Genomic DNA, 22,866 nt, shown 5'->3' with positions numbered 1-22,866 from the left:
TACTTCCAAAAACATTCAGCTTTGATATTAATGAGTTTTTTGGGTTCATTGAGAACATGGTTGTTGTTCAATAATAAAATTATTCCTCAAAAATACAACTTGCCTAATAATTCTGCACTCCCTGTAGCAATCAGAGGTGAAAGTCTTTAAAATTAGTCTTTCATTTGAAAAAATACAGCCTATAATTTCCGACAAATACAAAAGTTGTATTAGATACATTTGATGACCCCAGAAACAGAACTATCAATGGTAAATGGATTGATTCTTATATAGCGCTTTTCTACTCTCCTGGAGTACTCAAAGCGCTCTATACTGTACAACATGTCGCATTCACCCAATCACTTTCTTCTAAGCTTTTAGTGCTTCCCAACAATCAGCAACTTGGAGTTAGTATCTTGCCCAAGGATACTTGGCATGGAGACAGGAGGAGCCAAGGATCGAACCACTAACCTTCATCAGTAGAATGACCTGGTCTACCTGAGCTGCAACCACCCCAATCAACCCACAGCTCTGGTCAGATGTTTACAGGCATTCATCATTACTGTTCCCTTTCCAGGGTGGAATGATCTACAACATACTTTTTTTTTTTTTTTTTTACCAAGAACTCCTGGCACAAACTTGAATTTATTATAGATTTTCAAAAGTACACATACAGGCTCAATTATGCATACATCCCCACAAATATTTGGTCAAACGTCATTTAGTAAGTTGCATCTCACCTAGATGCTTTTTGGTAGCCATCAATAAATATCTGGCATAATTCTGCTTGAAGACTTGATCACTCCTCTTGACAGAGTACATTTAAATTGGTTGGTTTCCTGGCACAGACTCAGCTTTTAGGCATAGTCCATACGTTTTCAATAGAGTTGAGTTCGAGACTTTGGGAAGGCCATTCCAGAAGTTTAATGTTAGCCTGCTTTATCCATTTTCAAAACCAAGCTTGACGTGTGCTTGGGGTCACTGTCCTCCTTCTTCATTATTCAATTCACTTTGTGCAACATATGGTACAGCCGATACCAAAACGGCCCAGGAGCATGAGACTACTACCACCATGCTTGACAGCTGGTACAGTATTTTTACGTTTGAAAGCCTCACCTTTACACCTCCAAACATTTCTTTTGTCATTGTGGCCAGACAGTTAAATCTTTGTCTCATCTGGCCAACATACCATGACTTTCATGCCTATGATGGGTGGATGCAAGCTTCTGACCACATCCGTAATGCAGAGGATTAAAAAGTGGATCTATGTGTTCTTTATTGTGCACGAAAGTATCTGAACTATCCCTTCTTTTATATATAAACATACACAAAATGTGGTTTAAATAATATAGGATATGACCCGTTACTCTTTTCCACTGTAGTTTGCCCATGTTTGACAAAGGCTGTAGAGGCTTTGCTCCCATTAAACATTTACTACTGTTTTCTCAATACCAAGGTAATAAGCAACTGGTTATTGAAAATTATAAAGCATTAATAAGGTAAATAAAAAGTAAAAGTAGATAATATATTAGTAATAATATCAAAAATATTTTGCTAAACTATAGATTTCTATTTATAATTTGCAAGACAATTATAATAACATGTGTCAGGGATCCTGGGTCTGAGCGACCCAGGATCCCTGAACAGTTATGAATTATATTATTATTATTGTATGTATATTTGGTGTTGCTGTCCTTCTCCCTGTTTGCGTGTGTGTGTGTATATGTAAATGTGTTTCGCCGGGCGCCTTCAGGCCTGGTGGGTGTGGCCCTGCTGACGGTCTGGCCACACCCGAAGCCACACACCTGCTGCTGATCAGGCCTTGTCGGGGGAGCTACTTAGGAGAGTCTTGGAGCTCCCAACGACGCGGGATCATTCCATTAGACTCCACGAGAGGTGTGGAGTGCCAGACAGCAGCCAGCATGGGGAGTGCTGAGACAGGGGAGCGGAGAGCACAAACACTGGGAGAAGACACGACACGGGAGTCTGGGGAAAGCACGGGGATTTATTGTTGTTTAGTTTCATACACTGTAAATAAACGCACTGTTTACACACAGAGCACTGCGCCTGGGTCCTCCTTCCCTACACCCCCACGGTCTGCTAGCCAGACGGTGACAACATGACATGTGAGGCAACAACAGATCGGTTAACAGTATAAAAATATTAGATGTTACACCTTCAAAAACACATATTCAATTTCTCTTCCTTTATTAATACAGCCACTTCTTTGTGGAGTTTATGTGAGGCAACCTTGAACTGGCATTGTTGGTTTGCACTGCATTAAACTTAAATGAAAACCAGCGGGTCTCATGATGATGCTGTTACCTCATCCAGTTATTAATGTATTTCTGGAAGCTCTTTAGTTGGAAAAAATCATGTGTCAGCATCAAATTAGGCTTTTTTTTTCTTTTTTTTTAAATTCTCAGTCATGAGTATATAAGCAGAACAAAGACATGTGACACAAATTTTCGAGGGAACCCTTGGAGCCCAGTGATGTGGTCACCCACTCTTGTCCTTTATTACAATGACTCATTTTTTAATGAGGAATTAGTATTTGAAACATCACCATGTGCTTTTAAATGTATGAAGCCCACATGATAAATTACAACACACGTTAATTTTAGATGGTGCCAGCACGCACAAAAAGACCTGCTTTCAAGTAACTCCAGGTTATTCAGTAACGGAAAGTCGGCTTAAAGATTTCACACTACAGAAACAAAATGAGTGTATGTGTAACAGTTCTCATCAAACAAACTTACGAGCCTTTTTGTTAATGCAACCACTCGTTAAGACAAATATCTACCCAGCCAATCACATTACACCAACTCAGTTAGGCATGTAGACGTGGTCAAGACAACTTGCTGACGTTCAAACCGAGCATTAGAAACGGAAAGAACATCGATTTAAGCGACTCTGAACATGGCATGGTTGTTGGTCCCAGATAGGCTGGTCTGAGTGTTCCAGAAACTACTGATCTGCTGGGATTTTCCTGCAAAACCAATCAGATAGGAAGGCAACAAATAACAATTTATTACAACCTGAGGTATGCAGAAGGACATCTCTGAACGCATAACATGTTCAACCTTGAAACAGATGGTCTACAGCAATAGAAGTCCACACCCAGTGCCTGTAAAAACAGGACACTGAGGATATAAATTGCTTAGAGCCGCCAAAATTGAACAATAGAAGATTGGAAAAATGTTCCCTTGTTTGATGATTCATTTCTTCTGCAACATTCAGACAGTAGGGTGATACTTGGCACAGACAATATGAAAGCATGCAACCATTCTGCCTTAGATCAACATTTCTGGTCGTTGTTGGTGTAACAGAGGTATCTTTTTGGCATACTATGTTTTGGCAAATGACGAGTTCACTGCACTCAAATTGGCTTAACTTATCAGCAGATTTCAATCCCGTAGAGCAGCTCTGGGATGTGGTGAAACGGGAGATTCATCACATAGATTTGTAGCTGAAAAATCTGCAGCCATCAGGCCGGTATGGACCAAAATCTTTGGGGAATGTTTCCAGCGTAAGGGGTCCAACTCAGTGCTGACGAGATATACGTAATAAAGTGTCTCATGAGTGTATGTACAAAAAGCAGATGACACTGGTGAATGTTTGTATAGAATATGATAAATGTTTAAATGTGTAGTAGAGGTTCTAGCTTTCCTCACACCAAGAGCCTTTCATAATTTGTGAGTTTACTAATGTGAGTTGTAATCAAAATGTTCAAGATATCCTCCTTTCAAATTCAGCAACATCAAGATTTTCAGTGTTTCTAAAGTTAGTCTGAGGAAAAACTGCTGTATTACATTTATGTGATTGTACATTTTAGATGAATCAGTGATATTCTGAAGATTTTAATATTTAAACACAAATAAAACAAAAGAAAATCAAATAAAAAACGGCAATAATTGGTGCTACTTAACCGAAAACATATACAGTGCGTCTTGGATACATTTCAGTTTATGATAGCCGATAGCCAAACCTATAAACATCAACAGCCAAAATATTAGGGACATCTCTCGGTGTACTAACTGCTCAGCAGCGGCATAAAGCTGAACACTGCAAACACATTACTAACCAGTGTGATTTATTGCAAAATGTTTGCAAAATGCATGAAAGGCTATAAAACATTATTTATGGCAGTTTAAACAATTTACAGAACTAAAGATTCTTTAGAAAGTACACCGACTCCGTTAAAAAGAAAAATTACGTTGCTCCCTCTGATGTCATCTGGCAGTTTTTGTGCATTTCACCACCTGACTTCCTTCTTCATGCTCTGCATTCAAGCAGGCAGCATCGGCTTATTGACATATATTAGTCTAAGAGAGCTTCTGCAACAAACCTGATACTGTATTTTGCCCCAAAAAATCCTATTTGTTACACAGGTTTGAAAAGAACTCTTATTGTGTTTAATCTTCAATATTGATTGGCGACAGGTCCGGCAGCACAGCAGATTTTCTCTGTGGCTTTTTTGCTGCAGAGTCCTCGTCTAAATCTTTATCTTCCTCCTCTTCACAGTCATCAAAGTCATCTTCATCATCATCATAATCATCATCACTGTCCAAACCATCCATGTCTGGCTTCCTTCGTCGACATCCTTTCTTTCTCTGTTCATCAACTTCTTGCTCGTTTTGCTCCAGATGTGAGTTCACCCTACACGGTGAAGAAAAAAGATATAAGAACTGTTGTTTAACTTTACACCAACAATCCAAATCTTCCAGTATTGCGTTGTCACAAAGTCAGTAACTCAAAAAGCTACAGGAAATTACCTTTCCTTAATTAACACTTAGTGGAAGCATTTAGATGCCAAAAGCAATGCTTAAAAATATGAGAAGCCCATGAAATGATGTTCAGGGTCAAGTATTGGCTACAATGTATCTTATTCTCCACAAGGTGGCAGACTTACAGTAGTTACAGTATTATGTGTATGTGCTTGTCAGTGATAAAAGATGAAAATACATTTGCTTAAATCACTTCGGTGTTATCCCGTCTCTTTAGGAATCTAACACATGTAGAAACTCCTGTAATTCATGTTCATTTTAAAAACTTGTTGCCAGTGTGAAAGGAAAAAAAATTAACTGGTGTCATCAAATTTGATTTTCTCAGAACATTGAAAATTGAAAGCTCTTCTTTGGATGTCAGCTGCCTTTTCTCTGACAAGATGATCCCACACAGCTTGATTGATGATTTGAACCAAAAACTTTGGTTTCATCACTCCATCAGACCCGTTGCCACTGATTTTCAGTCCAGTTTTTGTGTAATGTGGCGTACCTCAGCCTTTCCTTATTCCTTAAGAATGGCTTTTTGACAACCACCCTTCCACTGAGAGCATTTGTAATGACGCTTCAGTGAACACATTTCTTAAGAACATCATTTTTAGATACTGTTCATCTGCTGTAGATATTTTTTTGTTTTTAGGCCTGGCACTTCTTCTTTTGTTTAATTTCGTCAAATTTCTTAAAGACATACTGCACACCATATGCAAGATTTCTTGGGTTTTTTTCTTTTGGCTGTCAGTTTTCTCTTTGGCACTTTCAAAGCTTCAGCTAAGGAAATGGGAACAAAACGCCTAAACATACAATTTGTTGTTTGTTGAATATCTGTTAAATGGAGATGTGACACTGGTTTATTCCTTTGAGTTAGCAGTGTTTTATTGTTTTGTTTTTTTTTGGGGGGTATTAAGTGGCTTAACAAAGAAAAAATCCTAAAAAAAATGCTCAGGTACAAGGACTGGACTGGAAATGAGTGGACAAAGCAGCCAATGTTCAAAGAAAAACTATGAAAGACTTTCTGAAAGCCTGAGGAACTATTGCTCAAGACCTTTTTTAAACAGCTTTTGAGCGGAGGACAAAGCTCTGGCACCTTGGAAGCAAAATATGAAGAAATGATGGCTGAGTTCGTACTTTGTACATTAATGTATATAAGGACAAAACACACGCAAACTTATCCTCTTACGGAATAACAATCTCCTCCTTCTTCCCACACTTGCAGCAGATCTCTTGCTGAAGAGAGCAGGGCTTACAAATGATGTGATACGCATCTTTTATTGTCTTTTGGGAGCACTTGACACTGCAAAAAAACCAAAAAAAACAATCAGTTATTAAGGCCAATGTATTTAACTTGCCACTTAAAACAATATATCCATGTGTTGGGAAAATTCTTCTAAGCAGTGGAGATAAAATATTTAGTGGCTAATTTTCAAAGTCTGCCACTATGAAAAAATGAGATGGCTAAAATCATGCACGATATGAAATAAGCAAAGAATGTTTGTGGTGTAGTTTCATTTTTTGCACAGGTAAAAAAAAGAAGCTGATAAACTGAAATAAACTCTTCAATTCACCGACTGCTTTGTTGTTACTTGATGTGCATTTTCATGAGCAGCTGTAAGAATTTGCCCCTAGCCCTGCGTACTGAAATCAAAGTCTGCAATACTTATGTATACTTACCATTTTCTAGGCTGTGTTAGTGGCTTGTATTTGTTGTACTTAACTTTCCACTCAAGAACACCTTTACAGCGTTGACAAAGCCCATCATGGATCTTTGAATTTGCCTTCTACAATTGAGATTAGAGAAGCAAAGACAATAGAGATGTTCCAATATTATGTGTGTTTAACAAAGCAAGAGCTATAAACAAGTTTTCACAGGAAATGATTTATCACTGGCAGAAATGACAGGAAGAAAAAAGTACAAACTCCCTACAGTCTCAGCCTTTCTCAAATAAATGAATATTGTGAATAAGTTTAACTTTCCTTAATTAACACTTATTGGAAGCATTAATTAAGCAATAAGACCACTCTGTCTCAAATCACCATTCTGTTTGAAGATTTACCTACAAATTTTGTGGTGCATAGTTAGCTTATAGAATCGTTTCTGTACAATTATAGCTTCACACACATACACAACTTTATTTTTTTTGCACTATGGTAAAATGACGTGACACACGAGTATCTCAAAAACTATTAAAGATAAAAGTCAGAAACTTTCACTAGCCTTTCTTACTTTCTTACCATGTATCAGAATGTATTGACTAGTTATAACATAGAAAAACTAAGAATAATAAAATAAAATAATAAATTCAAGACTCATTCAAATACGCTAATAAAAACTTCACATTGAAGTCTTCAGACTATTCAGGTAATTTCTGAACATTTATTAGATATAATTGTGTTTCACAATAATGCAAAATTAAACACACAGAATACTTTTCAAAATTAAATTCATGGTAGGACACCTCAAGTTTTCAAATATCTTGAAAAGTATTTGATACACGAGGAAAAAAAAATTCAGAGCACACACACGTCCAAACTTTGGACCATAAAACCTTTAGCAAAATCTGAAATGGGCTAGCCGAAAATATTCTGAAGATTGATAAAATGGCCCAAATGCAAAATGCAATACAAGGCTAAATAACTTAGCTCAGCAAAGCTGACACACCTTCACTTGTGTAGTCGCCCCGTACTTGTCGTTTTTAAACGCAGTTGTGTTTTGATGCTTCTGGCCCCGCGATCGAGATGTATTGCCTCTCTGAGAACTCATGTTATTAAACCTTTTTAGCCACACACGTTACACAGATACACAAACTAAGCACCATGCCGCCGAGCGAGAGCACTAACCCGGAAGAAGTAAGAACGCGTCATGAAACGTCATTGACAATTACGTAAAAAAGGAAAGAAAAATGTGTTATTTTAATAAACAGTATATTTCATGTATGTATTTATTTTTTTAAAGTCAGAATTTCTTTTTACATTTACAAACACACTTAATAAATTATAGCTTGTCAATGACATCACCGACTAGAACTAGAAACACCTTTTTGGACGCTGATTGGACGATGCCTTCCAATAGTAATTTCTGATTGGTTGTCAATCCTAAAAAACTTAAATCCTCAGACTGCGGCGTCTAGAAGGACCGCCCATAAACATCAAAGTCATTGGGGGAGTCGTTTTGTCGACCTCTTTTCCCATTGGTCCACAGAGCTGTCAATGAACGCCTCTTTTTCCTCAAGCCAAGATAACAAGCAGGGCCGGGCGATATTCACAACGAAAGCAGTGATGTTTCGGTGGCAGGTGATACTGCTGTGAATTGTTTGGTAAGCTGCACGGACACGTCTCCTAGATTTGAGTGCATTTTAAACTGTTATCTTTCCTATCAGCTTCACTGCTGTGCTTTAGAAACTTGAACGTTTCGAATGAGTCGATGTCGTTATCGTCCAGGACCGTATGTTGAGAAAACCGAAAGGAGGGAAAATAAAGGAAACGACAGTTCAGAAGACTGTGTGGTCCGGAGAACGAAGCTGCCAGCTAATACTAATTAAAGAAGGATAATACACACTCAAACTGACATCGCTAACCGAGGATAATCTGGCCAAGGATAACCTCGACAAGCTCTAGGTGTCGAGAAGATAAGTTAGTTGGCTTGGTGCGAAGATATCTCAAGACTGCGGTGACGTCTACCCAGTACTATCACCTTTAAACACAGAAAGAAAACCAAAACAAACCCCCAGCCGCCGTCCAGGTAAGCTTTCTTTGGAATATATGTACACTTGGTACACCATACTTTGCAGCTAATTGTAGCTGCTAGAAACGAAACCCTCACAAATAGCCTGGTGTAACTGTAATCTCTGTGAACACATTGCTACATCCACCACCATTTTACAGTAAATCGCCGCGGGGCTCCGTTTAGCCTCTGCTTGGAATGGACTTTGTGGTAAGAATGTCGGAAGCAAATAGGCTCCATTGTCGTCCCCATCCTCAGTCATCCCTGACACAGCCGTTTATTTACCCACGTATCATACAGACCGTTCAGCTGAGTTAAAAATCAGCAGCGTGTGAGTAAGATTAATCAAGTAATTTCCAGCAGCTGTTTAGCGTCGTTTCTTTAGACTGATCTAAGCAAATCGGTTGCAAGATTTATGAATATATCAGACAGAAATGTCCATCTATGAAGCTGCTAAGTGCTGTGGCTGGTCAGAGGAGCTATCGCCAAAGGAAAGAGGAAAGGTAATCCATATAACACATTGTCATAATCTGATATTAGTGAGCATTTTTTCCCCTGCTTGGTTAAAGAGTCATATTACAAAGCAGCATGACTGGCTAAGATAAATTGGAGATTTGCCTCCAGCTGCCATATGTTTTACCAAAAAGGAGCTGTGCTGACATCACTGCTGCAGTTTCATAGTAGCTAGAATATCTTAAGAGGTAACCTAAGGTAGGGGTCCAGGTGCAGGGAGAGACAAAAAAGCCTTTCAAGTTAATTCTCTGAGTGACTGTGAAGCCTCAGGATAGACATGGAGAGAAAAATCACTCGGCTAGGGTCATCTCCCTTTAAAATCCTGTCTCGAGAGAGCTCTGCATTTTAGAGAGAGAGAGATTGTTTAGTGTAATAATAAAAAATAAAATTTTAAAAATGACAGCAGCCTGGCTCAAGCCCCTCGTCCAAGAAATCCCCTGCTTTGCTTAACAGATATAGTTGTATATGTAGAAAAACCTAATTTCGAAACTCTGGCAGAGATTTGCTTTTGTAGCATCTTTCTTGTGGGATGCATTGGCATATCGGTGTGTTTTCTTCCTCACTATGGGATATTTCTATTTTAATCCTTTTGGTTCTCTCTGTTGCAGTACTTTGAGGATGAACCACTTATCGCTCAGTGAGCTATGTTGCCTGTTCTGCTGTCCACCGTGCCCCAGCAAGATCGCCTCAAAGCTGGCCTTTCTACCCCCTGAGCCGACCTACAGCCTCATGTGTGATGACAGTGGCAGCCGATGGACGCTGCACCTCTCCGAGCGTGCTGACTGGCAGTACTCGGCCCGTGAGAAGGAGGCCATCGAGTGTTTCATGACACGCACCTCAAGAGGGAGCCGCATTGCCTGCATGTTTGTCCGCTGCTCACCCAGCGCCCGGTATACTCTGTTGTTCTCCCACGGTAATGCAGTGGACTTGGGCCAGATGAGCAGCTTCTACATTGGCCTCGGTTCACGGATCAACTGCAACGTTTTTTCCTACGACTACTCTGGTTATGGGGCCAGCTCTGGGAAGCCTTCGGAGAAGAACCTGTACGCTGATGTAGATGCTGCCTGGCAGGCGCTCCGATCACGGTAATGAAGCGTTATAATGGATGGATAAGTAATATAAAATGACGTGATATTAAAACAACTGAGCAGTATGCAGAATCCTGTAAGACTTATTTGTGAATGCACAAGACTCCTGCAGTCACTCAAAACCTGTTTATTAGGATGTGATAGCATGGAGAAATGAACCTAAATGGCCGTTTAGATGACTCAAGACAAGGAGTTAAACCCGATGAAAAGTAAAGTTCCCACAGTACTTGAAATGATTGTGGGGTTTGGTTTTTTTTTTTTTTTTTTTTTTTTTTTTTAAATTAGAGTATCTGAAGGGGAAAGTGAAGTGACATAACACAAAAAAAACTGTAAGGAACATGGTTATAAAAAAAAAAAAATCCCCTACTGTGTGTGGTGGTAATATTTAAAGCATTATTAGTCATATTAATAGCAGGTCCCTGTTTTATGTCTTGGTTGGCAGCTTTGTATTGCTAACAGGAATATTATGAATAACAACAGTGTCAACCTGTGTTTCTGGCATGCTGTAGAAATATGGGGGCATTTTAGAAAGTGTTAAATGATGAGGATTAGTGAAGGAAATGATGATTTAGATGGAAAAGGGCAAAAATGAGAAGATGTGAACTTCTGAAGGTGCTGGGGGGCGGAGGGATGACTACTTAACAGAACTTCACAAAATCATGAGGGAAGATGATGAGGAATGGCTTAGTGGGGATGACATGATGTTCTTGTAGGCGAAGAAACGTGGGTTCTGTGATTACGCTGCGCCCCCTCCTCCATTAATATGTAGGTGTGAGCGGTTGCTCTGCTACATGTTTGTACAGGTGACTAATTATTGGCTGATTGGAAACTGGTATTTATGTTTTCCCAGTTGATGATAACCTACTTGTTCAGGACTTTCTGTTATCTTATTGTGGTTTCAAAGTGCACACAACCCAGCAGGAATTCAGTTTGCAGTTGAAGTCTTGTTCTATTACACTTTGATTCTTTAAAAATAACTATCGAACTTCTTAGTAATTGGTGTATGAAAGACTATGTATAAAGAACTCGTTCTCTGCATCACTTGTTATCTGGTCCTCATGCTCATGAATAGTTTGTTACTGCAGGTGTGAACTCTTGTTCAGCTTCAGTTCCTTCCCCCAGATAAGGTCGTCTTACATGTAAGCAGTGCTTATCAGTTTGTCTAACGCTGTGGTCTTCACTTCCTTCCATTTGTGTTTAAGGACGTCTGCTTATTGTCTCCGACCATCTCGTCATCTCCTTCTTTTGTCCTTTGTGTCACCACATTGTGCTTAAAGTCTGTAGGTTTGCCAGTAGAGTGCCTGTACTGAAAACCCACAAACAAAACATAAGTAGAACTGAAACATAAACAGAATTCATCAGTCGCTTTTCAGATTATTGAATCAAAGCCCAAAATACTTGTTAGTTCCTGCTCCTAAGATATTTTGGGGGAAGTGGATGAAGGTAGATCTTTGATCTGGGGAATCTGTGGTAGACCTATTTCACTGTGTTCCTGATATTTTACACAACACAATTTTACACTGGAACGTATTGGGGGGGGGGGGGGGGGGAATGAATTAAAAATGAAAATAATTTTTAGTTGAAGCTCTACCTATACATGCAGGGTAGAAGCAAGAAAGCAAACATCAACCTGCTGCAATGAAACGGGATGTGGAGGGTGTGTGTGAGTACTATGTCCATTATATCTGACTTCTTGTTTTGGGAGAAGGGAAAGATAAAATTTCATCCAGTAAGACTGCTTGCCTGTATGTTTCCTGCTGGAAGACAAATTACTAAGAGAGCAGATGGGGAGACTTCAGAAGTGCTAAAAATGCTGGAAGAGAGGAGACAAAATGATCAAGATCAGCCTTTGGGGGGGGGGGAAGCTGTTCTTTAAGTGTGGAGTGTTCCTCCTGTGTTATTGCTAGTGTGGGAGTATGTTCTTTCTGTACTAAATGAAGGTTTTGGCACTGCAGAGCTTTAAAGTGCTGATAACACTGCTAAGAGCCACTGACAACAAAATCTTACAGTTTATTAGCTGCTGACTTTTGATGTGAACCTCCCCAAGCACTTTCACAGAATCTAATGAATGGGCTTCTGTAAATAAGGCCCTCTTATATAAGGAAGCTACAGAGTTTAACTAGAAAATTGACGGTAAGGCTTTTGCATTTAAGAAGCAAGCCACTGCTGTAAAGATGAAAAAGAACCTGCTTTTCCGGTGGTTAAAAGTCACATGTCTGTAGGTATAGGCTTGATTGTTTTCTTTTCTCATCACCCGTTTGAAACCACACTCCTGGAATTACCTGATTGCTTGTCCCTGCTTTTTTTTTTCTTTCCTTTTTTCTTTTAAACATCACTAACGACTTCTCAAAGTCAAAATAATCAATCTAGTTTACACTGGTAAAACTGCTTGGACTTTAGCTATAATATGCAAAGGCAACATGTTGTCATTAGCTGATTGACTTGGTGCTTAAAAGCTAACACTACTCACTCAGCTCCATATTTAACACCTTCAGGCCACTTTAACTTTTTTACACTGCTTGCTACCATCAGGTACGATCACTGAAGCAGGGCATCAAATACAGGTTCTCATGGTTTTGTAGGTTTATTTGGAAGAAATGTCTTTGAGATAAGATGAGCCTTTTAGGAACAAGAATTTGTTTTTTCTTTTCCTGAAGGCCTAACCTTGGGGCTTGACTGCATATCTCGTGCTTTGTAGTCACATGGTTAGCAGTCCCACAGCAGAATTAAACTACGTGACCCATGGGTTTTGCAACAAAGACGAGTTGAACGAGGGTAGATGACTTTTTTTTTTTGTTTTGTTTTGTTTTTTCAGTCCTGTGCTTCATATCAGTGTTTTATTACAGATGCACACATTTGTAATCTGTCCGTCCTAGTAATGGGCAGGTGCTGAGTGTCTGAGAAAGCTTTCTGTACCCGAATGGTCAGCATTTAAGAAAAGGTCATGAGACATCAAGGTATTTTAGAGCTTTAGAATTTAGCTTTTCAATGTGATTTTTAGAAAATCCACTCTCTGCGTACAAGGCAAAACAGATGCAGGACATTAAGTTGTAATGTTTTTTTTTTCTCTTCAGTCTAAAGGCGTGTGTGTGTGTGTGTGTGTGTGTGTGTGTCTACTTTCAACTGCTTCCTTGTCACATGGGTTCACTGGAGCAGGTAGCATTTAATCTGTATCTTGATAATAACATCAGATGTACCTAGTGTCAAAGTGCATTACCTCAATCTCTGATCTCAGTTCTCATTAGTTGGGCAAAGTTGGCTGACTTGTCGACATGGTGTGTCCCACGTCACATGAAGCAACGCTTCTGATTAAGCTTTCATTCTTTCCATTGTTACTCTAACATCACTGCACCTACATGTAGGTCTCAAATTTTCTTGGTTAGCAGGAAGAGTTGGATGACGTTTCACCTTGTGGTAATAGGAATGTGGTCATGCCAGGGTTTTTCCTTGCTTTGCACATGCCTTTGGGGGGTGACCATGCGCTAAAGCACACTTCTCCTGCGTACATTAAAAGTAACCTATTATTACACAGAAATCAATGTTTTGTTTTGTTTTATTTTAAGAGGGTTGGTTGGGTTTTTTTTTTTGTTTTTTTTTTTTAAACAAATGTCTTATTTTTGCTTGAGTAAATGAAACCCAGATGTTTAAAAAAAAAAAAAAAAAAAAAAAAAAAGAAACTCAAACATTGTGATGAAATGCTAATGATTTGATTTTATTAATTTTTTTCCCCAGCTGGTTACAACCCCACTCGTGACTGAAATCAGATTTAGAGCAAACCTGACCACTTACTATGCTGTCTAGCTGATTGCATCACATTCTGTGTTCACAAATCAGTCTTAAAATTGACAACATTACACACACAAGGCTTTTTTTTTTTTTTTTTTTTTTTTTTTTTTTTTTGCTAAAGCAAATGATGTGCGTCCATTTGAAATTTGTGGTTCCCTTGGTCCCTGGATCTCTTGGTTTATAGGCTTGACTGTGTCATTCTCTCCTTAGCTCTGCTCATTTTCCTGTTACGTTTTATATACACATTATGTAAATATTCCCACTATCAGAAATCTAACATCAACACTCTTCCTTTGTTCTGGATGGTAGTATTTGGCTAATGTCAACAAAACCCTTTTGCTATCTTGTACCATATCAGTTCAGGACTCAGTTCTGCTTTTAGGCCAGTGCTGCAGTACATCAGATTCAATTCTAAGTAACTCGACTTCATATTAATGCTGCGTTGGGCTTTTTTTTTTTTTTTTTTTTTTTTTTCCACAGAAAGATAAAATGACTGACTTTTATGATTTTATTTTTTAATCAACACTTAGGACTACTTGCTTGGTTATCACCGAATTATATTTTGGTAGTTTAACACTCCCTACAGACTTAATTTTGTTCCCAAAATTAAGTCTGTAGGGAGTCTTTTACAGTTTTATCAATATCTTAGTCTTTGCATGCAGAATCTTCAGATTGGTTTAAATAAGGTTTCTAGTATATTGGTCTTTCTCTCAGCTGTCTCTGCCTGATCTTGAGGGCTGTGCCAGATTTATAATTGACTGACTATGTGATGGAGAGTACAATTCAGCCTTTTTACCTCGCTGAACATGAATCGACTAGATGGCATTATCACATCAAAAGGCCTCTCTGCATGGCTTCACATTAGTCTGTTGCCTACATACCTCGTGCTTGTATCTCATGTTAGATCAGGCTTCCAGCTTTTAAGAAGAAATGAGCTCTCAACTCTAGCGGTCTGCGTTTCTTTTCTGACTGAATTTTGAACACTGTAACCTGACACTTTCTCCTTTTTTTGTTTTTTCTGCATCCTTCAATGTGTGGTTTTTTTTTTTTTTTTTTTTTTTTTTTTTTTTTTTTCTTTCTCCCCACTGTATGATTCAGCAATGTGCAAATTCACCTCCTCTTGAGTATTCACTTACTCGTGTGGGTTGCTTTCACTTTACTGTAGTTGTATGACAGAGGCCAGCCACCTGTCATTTTGCTGACTGTGTAAGCACAACTACACAGCCTTTGCCACCAAAACACTCCCATGCCTCACTGGATACGGCACGCCTTTCACCTGAGCTGGGAGTGGGTGAGATAATGTGAGTCAGCAGGGTTCTACACGTACATCCTCCAGTATCACACTAGGAGTGTGCTTAATGGATGAATGAAAAAGATTCTTTTAGAAGCGATGAAACTATATGTTGTGAAATCAAGTGCCAGAAGAGGGTGAGTAGTTGATGAAGGCCTCTGGTCCAATTCCTTGCTGTATTTGTGTGTTTAACCATGAAGTGGCATTGTATTGTTTTCTTTTGCCTTGGAGGTGAAGGCATGCCAGCAGTCAATCCTACTAGTCTAATATTGAGTGGTAGCCTAGCAACCAATGCCTGAGCTTTCAGACTAAGGTGTTTCCACACTGTGGCCAATAAAAACAAACAGGAAACTCACTTCCTCATCAATAATCTTATTGATCCAGGTCGCAAGCACTATCCATCTTCTTGGAAATGAATGGAGGGGAGAAATTCCCAAACATCAGCATGCATCAAGACACGAGGAAGGCAGCTCAATGCTCTTTGTTTGCTTTTCTTACCTTTAAATACCACTAGTTGCCTGGAGACAAGCCGGCTTTATCTATGAAGTAATCTGGGTGGAGTTTGATTTCTCACCTGACTGTTCTCTTCAGCACAGAAACAAACTCTTCTTAATGTCCTCACATACTAATAGATTTAATTCACTTTCACTGACTTCAGTCCACATCACCCCTATGTACTTGTACACAAAGTGTAATAATGGATCATTGAGCATTTCAGTGAAGAATTCCCCTGCTGTAGTGCAGATGGTACTCTAATCTGTTTTTTTTTTTTGTTTTTTTTTAAATTGCTGTACATATGCGCAGGACTTCCTGAGCATATGTTTGTGATGGTGACGGCTGTGGAAGGAGGATATTTTTGGTCTTCAATGCGCAAGAGGTGGGTGGTCAAGAGGGAGTGAGACACACAATAGGGGAATGAGGGAGGATGTGATGCATAATGGAATGGATTTGTGTCAAGGGACTAAATTGAAGGTTTGAGGGATTGGTGCAACTCGGAACCATGGAGCAAGCCGAAAGGCAGTGGAGTGTGGTGTTGGCTGGGACTTAAGCAACTAAATAAAAAGACTAGGAAACAGTCAATGTGTAGTTATCATCTTAAAGGTTCCTTATCCCGGCCAGTGTTTAACATTGTTGCTTCACAGCAAGATGTTCCTGCTTCCTGGTTTGAGGGCTTTTTGTGCAGAGTTTGCATGTGCTCACCCTGTTTGCATGGGCCCTCCCGAGGTACACTGGCTTTCTTCCAAAGTCCAAAGAGGTATATGCTGGGATAACTGGTGATTATAAATGTTACCATTTGAGTAATTGTGAGCATGAATACTATCTCTGTCTGTTGGCTCTGCGGTAGGCTCTTCCAGGGTGTTCCCTGCTCTTTGGCCCATTGATAGCTGTTATAGCATCATTGCGTTCATAAGCCTGTATGCCGGTATTAGGATACATAGCAAGGGTAGCTTTCACATCTGTGAGTGCACCATTAATGCTGAACAGTGTACACAGATTTTTATATACATTTTGCTCTTTAAACCAAAGCAACTGTTCTCCTCAGTTCCCAGATGCCTATAGAGTTGTTCTAAGAGGAGGTGATACCACTACTACTACTACTACATTTTATATGTGGAAATGATTCTTGTTTGCCGTCTGATTTCTTTTTGTTGTCAGAGTTGTAGTGACTAATAATTTTTGAGTGGGCTTTGGCTGTAAGCAGGTACACAGTTGGTGTCAAGAGTAAAAGACAAATTGCATTTGCTGTAATTCAGTCTTGAAACCATGGCCATCCCATTTACAGACAGTGACTGAAGGATGGAACAAGAAGTCATGGCCCAGTTATTTGCTGGCTACATCAGAAGCCCAGATTAAATGGCCATTGCCCTTGGAGGTTTCTCAGCAGTCCAGCTGAATGATGGGTTTTCAGATTTTTCTAATTTTATTTATTTTTTACCTGCCTTACAGTTTCTTCCTTCCTCTTGTTTGTTTGTTTGTTTTATTTTTATTTGAAGCTAAAGTAACATGCCATAAATAACAGAAGTTGTTGCCAAAAATTCTCATAATCAGGTAATTAGGTTAATATTTAGCATTATATTAGCTTTTAGCTTCTGAGAAATGGCCTTTCTTCAGTAGGGCTACGGGAAGGGGGACGGCAGTTTGATTATAGTGAGTGTTTTGTTTTGTTTTTGTTTTGTTTTTTTTGTTTTTTTTTTTAATAATCCATTCGTCAAATTTGGGAATTTTCAAACTATGGTTCAGTTTCAGGCAAAGGCGCTGCCACATCAGAAAGGGCGCGATCATTCTTCTACAGTTTTGTACAAAGACTTGACATTTTGTTCTTGTCCTTACAATTCGTCTGTTACCTAAGGAGCTGTATTGTGTTGTATAACCAAGATAGGCTTTCATTCCTCGAATTGTGTACATTGCAGTCAGCTGAAAGTCAAGTTGCTTTTAATACTGTAGCATCAGCCTTTGCTAATGCTTTTCCCATGCAGTGCCAACCTTTTTACCCCTATTTATACTGGGTAAAGACCAGCTGATACCAATAAACAGTTCCTATATTGCTGCTCATGACTGTCCAAGCTAGACTTTGCTGCGCCTGTGTGTACATTTCCATATTTAATACATCACCCTGCACTTAAAGTCTGTTACCTTTAATAGCAGCAACACTACATTATTGCAGGTTGTTCTCTTGCAAAGGGTGTAAGTATGTTAATCCATCACAGCGTTTTAAAGCGCTGCTAGACTTTGGTGTTCGTGTAGTCATCAGTGTATTATAGGAGTGCTGCAGAGCTAAGGCTCTAATGTTAGTGTTCATTTGAAGTCCCTAATTTTAATACTTGAGTAGAGCTTTATTTGTCATGTTGTGACTTTACCGTGCAAAATCCAGCAGTGCAGCGGCAGAGACGGCAGCAATGCAGTGTTTTCAGACTAGTTTTCAGGTTGTCAGCAAGAGTGGGTCACGTTCTCTGTAATCAGCTGTGGAAGGCTGCCCCCCCCCCAACCTATATTTATTTCTCCCTCACCCTAAATACAGTATCTGTCCCTTTTGCTCTATTTCAGCTTCTTTTGCTCTCCCCCCCCCCCCTTCTGAATCACGAGACATTAGGGGTGGTCCTCTTTTTAAGCTGCCTTGAGAAGCAGCACAAAGACAGACTTACTCGGCTATAGCTTGATCACATCTTGGTGTGCTTGTTTTAAGAGTCACTGTAAGCACAGAGTCCCTGACATGATGTTTTTACTGATAAGTGTATGAGTAAGCCTCATTTGTTTTTTGTTTATTTTCTGATAAATAAATGTGGATCCTAAAATAAAGTATTTGCTCTTTGTGTTTTGCCAGCTAAGCTGCTTTGTGTAATTAACTGAAGGCCCAACTGGATGCTTGCAGTGTCTGGATGAGCACACAAAATTTATCTAGCTACTAGTAGTGTAAATATCCTATTCATGATAAGCAGAGGGTGATGTTCCTGTACTGTTTGTCCTCCTTGTAGGTATGGCATCCGTCCAGAGAATGTGATCGTGTATGGTCAGAGCATTGGCACCGTGCCCTCTGTAGACCTGGCTTCTCGCTATGAGACTGCTGCAGTCATCCTCCACTCCCCGCTCACCTCTGGCATGAGAGTGGCTTTCCCTGACACCAAGAAGACATACTGCTTTGATGCCTTCCCAAAGTGAGTGGACCGTACGGACAGATGGCATATGTGGTAGTCAGGCTAAATCTGCCACACAGTATACACTTAAAGGGCTGCGGCCTCACGTGCATTTAATAACGCAGCACTGTATGAATAAATGTGCCAAGGAAAGCACACAGCTTAGTTGAAAACTGGATTTATTTATAAGACAGCAATTCAGGAAGTAAGTTTTGTTTTTTGTTTTTTCTCTTTATGGGCCCCCCCCCCTTCCTTCCTCCCACCTCTCTTCCTAGTTAAGCACCCAGGAGAGTCCTTAAAAAAGCAGATGTTCAATAGCTCCCCCTGGTGTAAAATCAGGAAACTAGCTGTGCTCCTTTTTTTTTTATCTTTTATTTTCAGTTAATTATTGTTTTAATTCATTCATTTAGAGAATACTTTTAGTAGCAAGAACATTAACTAAGCCTCCGTTTCCCTTTTTTCTTTCTTGTGTGGGTTTTTTTTATTTTTTTATACTTCCCTATTTCTGACATGTTTCCTCTCTCTTTTTTTCTTTCTTGTTTCTTCTCTCCCTCCCCCCTCTCTCTCTCCAAAGCATCGACAAGATTTCCAAGGTAACATCACCAGTACTCGTGATCCACGGTACAGAAGACGAGGTCATTGATTTCTCCCACGGGCTGGCACTATATGAACGCTGTCAGCGCCCAGTGGAGCCGCTCTGGGTAGAAGGGGCCGGCCACAACGATGTGGAGCTCTATGGACAGTACCTGGAGAGACTGAAGCAGTTTGTTGCACATGAGCTAGTCAACTTGTAAAGGAGCTGGGGGAAAATGGCGGAGAGGGAAGAAGAGAACACCGCCCCAGATTTAAGGAGAAGCCGAATGATGAATGAGGGGTACAACATTTTATTCTAATTCAACTAGAAGTTGTGTGTTGTACCAACATTTTGATGGTTGACTGCCCATAAATCGGGCTTGCCCACACAGTCTGCTCCACACGCTGCAGCTGTGAAGTACTCATTCTTTTTTTTTTTTCTCCTTTTTTCTTTTTTAAATTTTCTTTCTATCATGTTGAAAATTGCACATTGTGAAATTCTGTGTGTGAATAAAAGGAGAAGCAGACGTGTGCACAGGCAACATACCATGTGTACTTGCCATGTATGACTGTGTATGTGCCACATTTTTGCTGCCTTTTGTGAAGGACATGGTCCACAGAGAAACTTTTGACAAGCTGTGCTGGACCAGACTCACTCAAATTCAACTGAACTCAGTCTGACTCTACAGACAGATGTGGTCTAACGCACTGCAGTCACCATGAATTCTTCTTTTTTTCTTTTGAGTACTGTTTCTTATATATTTCTTAACATTCTACTTAATATTGCACGTATCAGCTGTCACTGAAGAACTGTACAAGACAAACTGACATATTACCCTTCTGTGTCGGTGTTGCCAAATGTGTAGTATGATACATTGCAGAGATTTAGGAATACAAGGAAGTGTACTTTTACAAATCATGTCTAGAACCATCTCCAAAGCTTCGTTAGTTGTGTGAATCCTCCACTTCTGTTTAGTTTTAAAGTGGTACAGTCTACACAGATACAGCACAAGACAAGGCGCTGTCAGCAGCTTATTGTATGTAGCCGGTTTAAAGGCCGGGACTGTACGTTGTTAAACAAGGAAGTGTGAGTTATTTCCTCACACTGGAACAGTGCTTACATCAGAGTTTGACTTGAAGTATTGTTGGTATAAGATCAGTTTACTACACTGTAGTTGATGAAATTGATTCTTCTTGACAGAATTAAATGCAGGGCAAGTCTGTCGACAAAATGCCATCTACCTGTTTTGTTTTTTTGGATTTTACCCATTTGTCTGTGTAGTAGTTGTCACGAAGCTCTGTGTTGACAGTGTTTTATTTCCTGCCTTTGGATCTGAAGAGGTCAAGTTACATAATGTGCATAGCTACAAATCTCTGGTGTATCTGGATCACATCTTTCTGTCTTGTTTGGGTTTTTTTTGTTTTTTGGGGGGGGGGGTTTGTTTGCTTTTTTGCTGACAATACTGTAATTACTGTGACGGCAGAGGTAAACCACTAAAGCCAATCAGGAATGGTGAACTTTATGAAAACTGCTAGTTTTTCCAGCATTGTCTTAAAAAACAAAAAAGACAATGCTGTGTTTTCAGTCCTCCCATACATTTGAGCTGAACAATCCTCCCTGTGTGTGTTGGACAGTGGGTAATGTCAGTGTGAGTGGCTCAACATTGAAGGCCTGTCACGGACAGAAGGTTTTTCTTTTGGTTTGCATGAGATGTTCATTTGCTTTTTAATGCCGAGTGAGGCAAGATGAGCTCTTTTTCAGTGCCCAGACAAGCCAATGTCAACTTGCAGCTGCATGTCACCCATGGCTTCCTCCTGTTTTGTCTTTTGTTTTTGTTTGTTTTCCCCCAGTATCTGGGTTGCACTTGAGCCTGTGTTTAGAAAGATGGATCAGAATTTGTTAATAAATTAAATGAACCAATAAGCTAAAGGGTGCTACTGTAAACCTTCAGGTCTGATTAGTTACAGGTTGAGAAGAAGAAAATGACTCTAGATCAGAACCATCATTTCTCATGATGGTCTGTTATGAAAACAAGTCAATCATGCTTTTCTTTTTTTACTTTTAATTTGTTTACTGGACTTTTTTTTTTTTTTTTTTTTTTTTTTATATAAATATAAACCTGTTCTTTTTACAACCTTGTATTCGATTAACCTATTAACTGTATTTCTTGGTAGTTCTCAAACTATTGATATGATGGAGACTAGGCCAAAATTTTGGCTTTTCAAATGATCTTTGTACTGCTCATCTTGACAAAAGTCATGTCTGGTTTGATTTGATTTTGTAGGACAAATTTCAATACAAAAAGAAGCTGTATGTAGTAACATTAATAAAGTCATTCTAACATGGATAGAGGAAATAAATGGTATTTGACAAACAATCTAATTTGTGCTTGAAATTGTGTTCCTGGAGTGAAACCGTGATAAGGATTTTGAATGTTGCATCTGGTTTCTTTGCCCTGCCCTGCCCTGCCAAGAAGCATTTTAGGAGGTGATGTGCTAGCTTAATTTCAGTCAGGCCTACTAGCTTGGTGTCTGCTCAATCTCCAGAGCTGACTGGCACCTGGCATTTATCTGCATCTTTGTGCACCCCTCCCCAGCCTCACCCCTGCTTGTTACCCTGGTGGACTCCTGATTGCTGCTGCATCAAGCTTGGCCTGCATCTCTCCTCGATGTCTTGACACGGTCTGTCTTGTCGCCCTCCCTCCTCCATAGTAAGCTCTGACTGATGGCTTTCCAGTTAGCCTCACGATTGAGTCTGCCTCTGGCCTCCAGAGGGGTTTGGTAACCATCTCCTATCCATCTTATTGGGAGTGTTGCCTTTGCCTGTCTCTCTGGGGTCATCCACCTGCGTGGTTTTGGACATCTGGTATGTCTGTATGTTCAGCAGACCTTCTAAGAAACCCTACCGGTTACTAGGTCTATCACTGTCTGCCTTTCTTAGCTCTTGATGATTTATGTATATATTTATTTGGATTGACTTTGGATTTCCAGTTGTGTAATTCTGTGTTTTCTGTTGTGGGTGGAAATCTACGCCCCCACCCCTGGTTCCAGTTCATACATGTCTTTTCCCAATCAATTTTTTTTTTTTTTTTTTTTTTTCCTTGTTATTTATTATACAGGGTGAGGAGTTTGCCCCCTCACATATTTGAAATTGCTACATGATGATGTGTTTCCCTCTTTATGCACTGAAGCTGGCACGTTCCCTGAGTTTTTCCAGCAAGATGGTGCACCACCATTGGGTGCCAGGTCCGAGCATTCCTAGATGAACAGTTTCCTGGAAAGTGGATTGGTCGTCGTGGGCCAGTTGAATGGCCCCCAAGGTCTCCTGATCTGACCCCTTAGACTTTTATCTTTGGGGTCATCTGAAGGCAATTGTCTATGGTGTGAGATACGAGATGTGCAGCACCTGAAACTACGGATACTGGATGCCTGTTGGCATGTCCCTGAGTGTTGCTATCAGTGTGTGAAGAGTGGGAGAAGAGGGTTGCATTGACAATCCAAC

General features: G+C 39.8%; 2 protein-coding genes across 2 annotated transcripts; one reads left to right on the top strand and one right to left on the bottom strand.

Moving 5' to 3' along the window:
• Nucleotides 1-2,991: 2,991 nt before the first annotated feature.
• On the bottom strand, nt 2,992-7,595 carry cunh9orf85 (chromosome unknown C9orf85 homolog). Its single transcript, XM_005922641.3, has 4 exons — nt 7,420-7,595; nt 6,432-6,538; nt 5,941-6,054; nt 2,992-4,638 (listed from the first exon to the last, which is right to left on the bottom strand). Exons 1-4 carry the CDS (start codon nt 7,519-7,521, stop codon nt 4,395-4,397), a joined length of 567 nt encoding a protein of 188 aa, XP_005922703.1. The 5' UTR covers nt 7,522-7,595; the 3' UTR covers nt 2,992-4,394.
• A 356-nt stretch (nt 7,596-7,951) lies between these two features.
• abhd17b (abhydrolase domain containing 17B, depalmitoylase) lies at nt 7,952-21,712 on the top strand. The gene is made up of 5 exons (XM_005922640.3): nt 7,952-8,074; nt 8,199-8,499; nt 9,603-10,079; nt 18,633-18,812; nt 19,366-21,712. The coding sequence occupies exons 3-5, from the start codon at nt 9,613-9,615 to the stop codon at nt 19,583-19,585; spliced, it is 867 nt and encodes a 288-aa protein (XP_005922702.1). The 5' UTR covers nt 7,952-8,074; nt 8,199-8,499; nt 9,603-9,612; the 3' UTR covers nt 19,586-21,712.
• Nucleotides 21,713-22,866: the final 1,154 nt, after the last annotated feature.

The sequence above is a fragment of the Haplochromis burtoni genome, unplaced genomic scaffold (assembly GCF_018398535.1).
Source record: "Haplochromis burtoni strain Fernald_Lab_line unplaced genomic scaffold, NCSU_Asbu1 Contig_62, whole genome shotgun sequence".
In the NCBI taxonomy this organism is placed as follows: domain Eukaryota; kingdom Metazoa; phylum Chordata; class Actinopteri; order Cichliformes; family Cichlidae; genus Haplochromis; species Haplochromis burtoni.
Note: the sequence above shows the minus strand (reverse complement) of the source record. Positions and strands in the feature narration are given on the sequence as shown.

What these genes read in the sequence shown, in the direction of transcription:
- cunh9orf85 (XM_005922641.3), bottom strand. Translation starts at nt 7,521, where the DNA reads ATGAGTTCTCAGAGAGGCAATACATCTCGATCGCGGGGCCAGAAGCAT. An exon ending in CTAACACAGCCTAGAAAATG is followed by an intron (nt 6,055 to 6,431) that starts GTAAGTATACAT and finishes GTTTTTTTGCAG; the next exon opens with TGTCAAGTGCTCCCAAAAGA. An exon ending in AAGGAGGAGATTGTTATTCC is followed by an intron (nt 4,639 to 5,940) that starts GTAAGAGGATAA and finishes TTCACCGTGTAG; the next exon opens with GGTGAACTCACATCTGGAGC.
- abhd17b (XM_005922640.3), top strand. Translation starts at nt 9,613, where the DNA reads ATGAACCACTTATCGCTCAGTGAGCTATGTTGCCTGTTCTGCTGTCCA. An exon ending in TGGCAGGCGCTCCGATCACG is followed by an intron (nt 10,080 to 18,632) that starts GTAATGAAGCGT and finishes TCCTCCTTGTAG; the next exon opens with GTATGGCATCCGTCCAGAGA. An exon ending in TGCTTTGATGCCTTCCCAAA is followed by an intron (nt 18,813 to 19,365) that starts GTGAGTGGACCG and finishes CTCTCTCCAAAG; the next exon opens with CATCGACAAGATTTCCAAGG.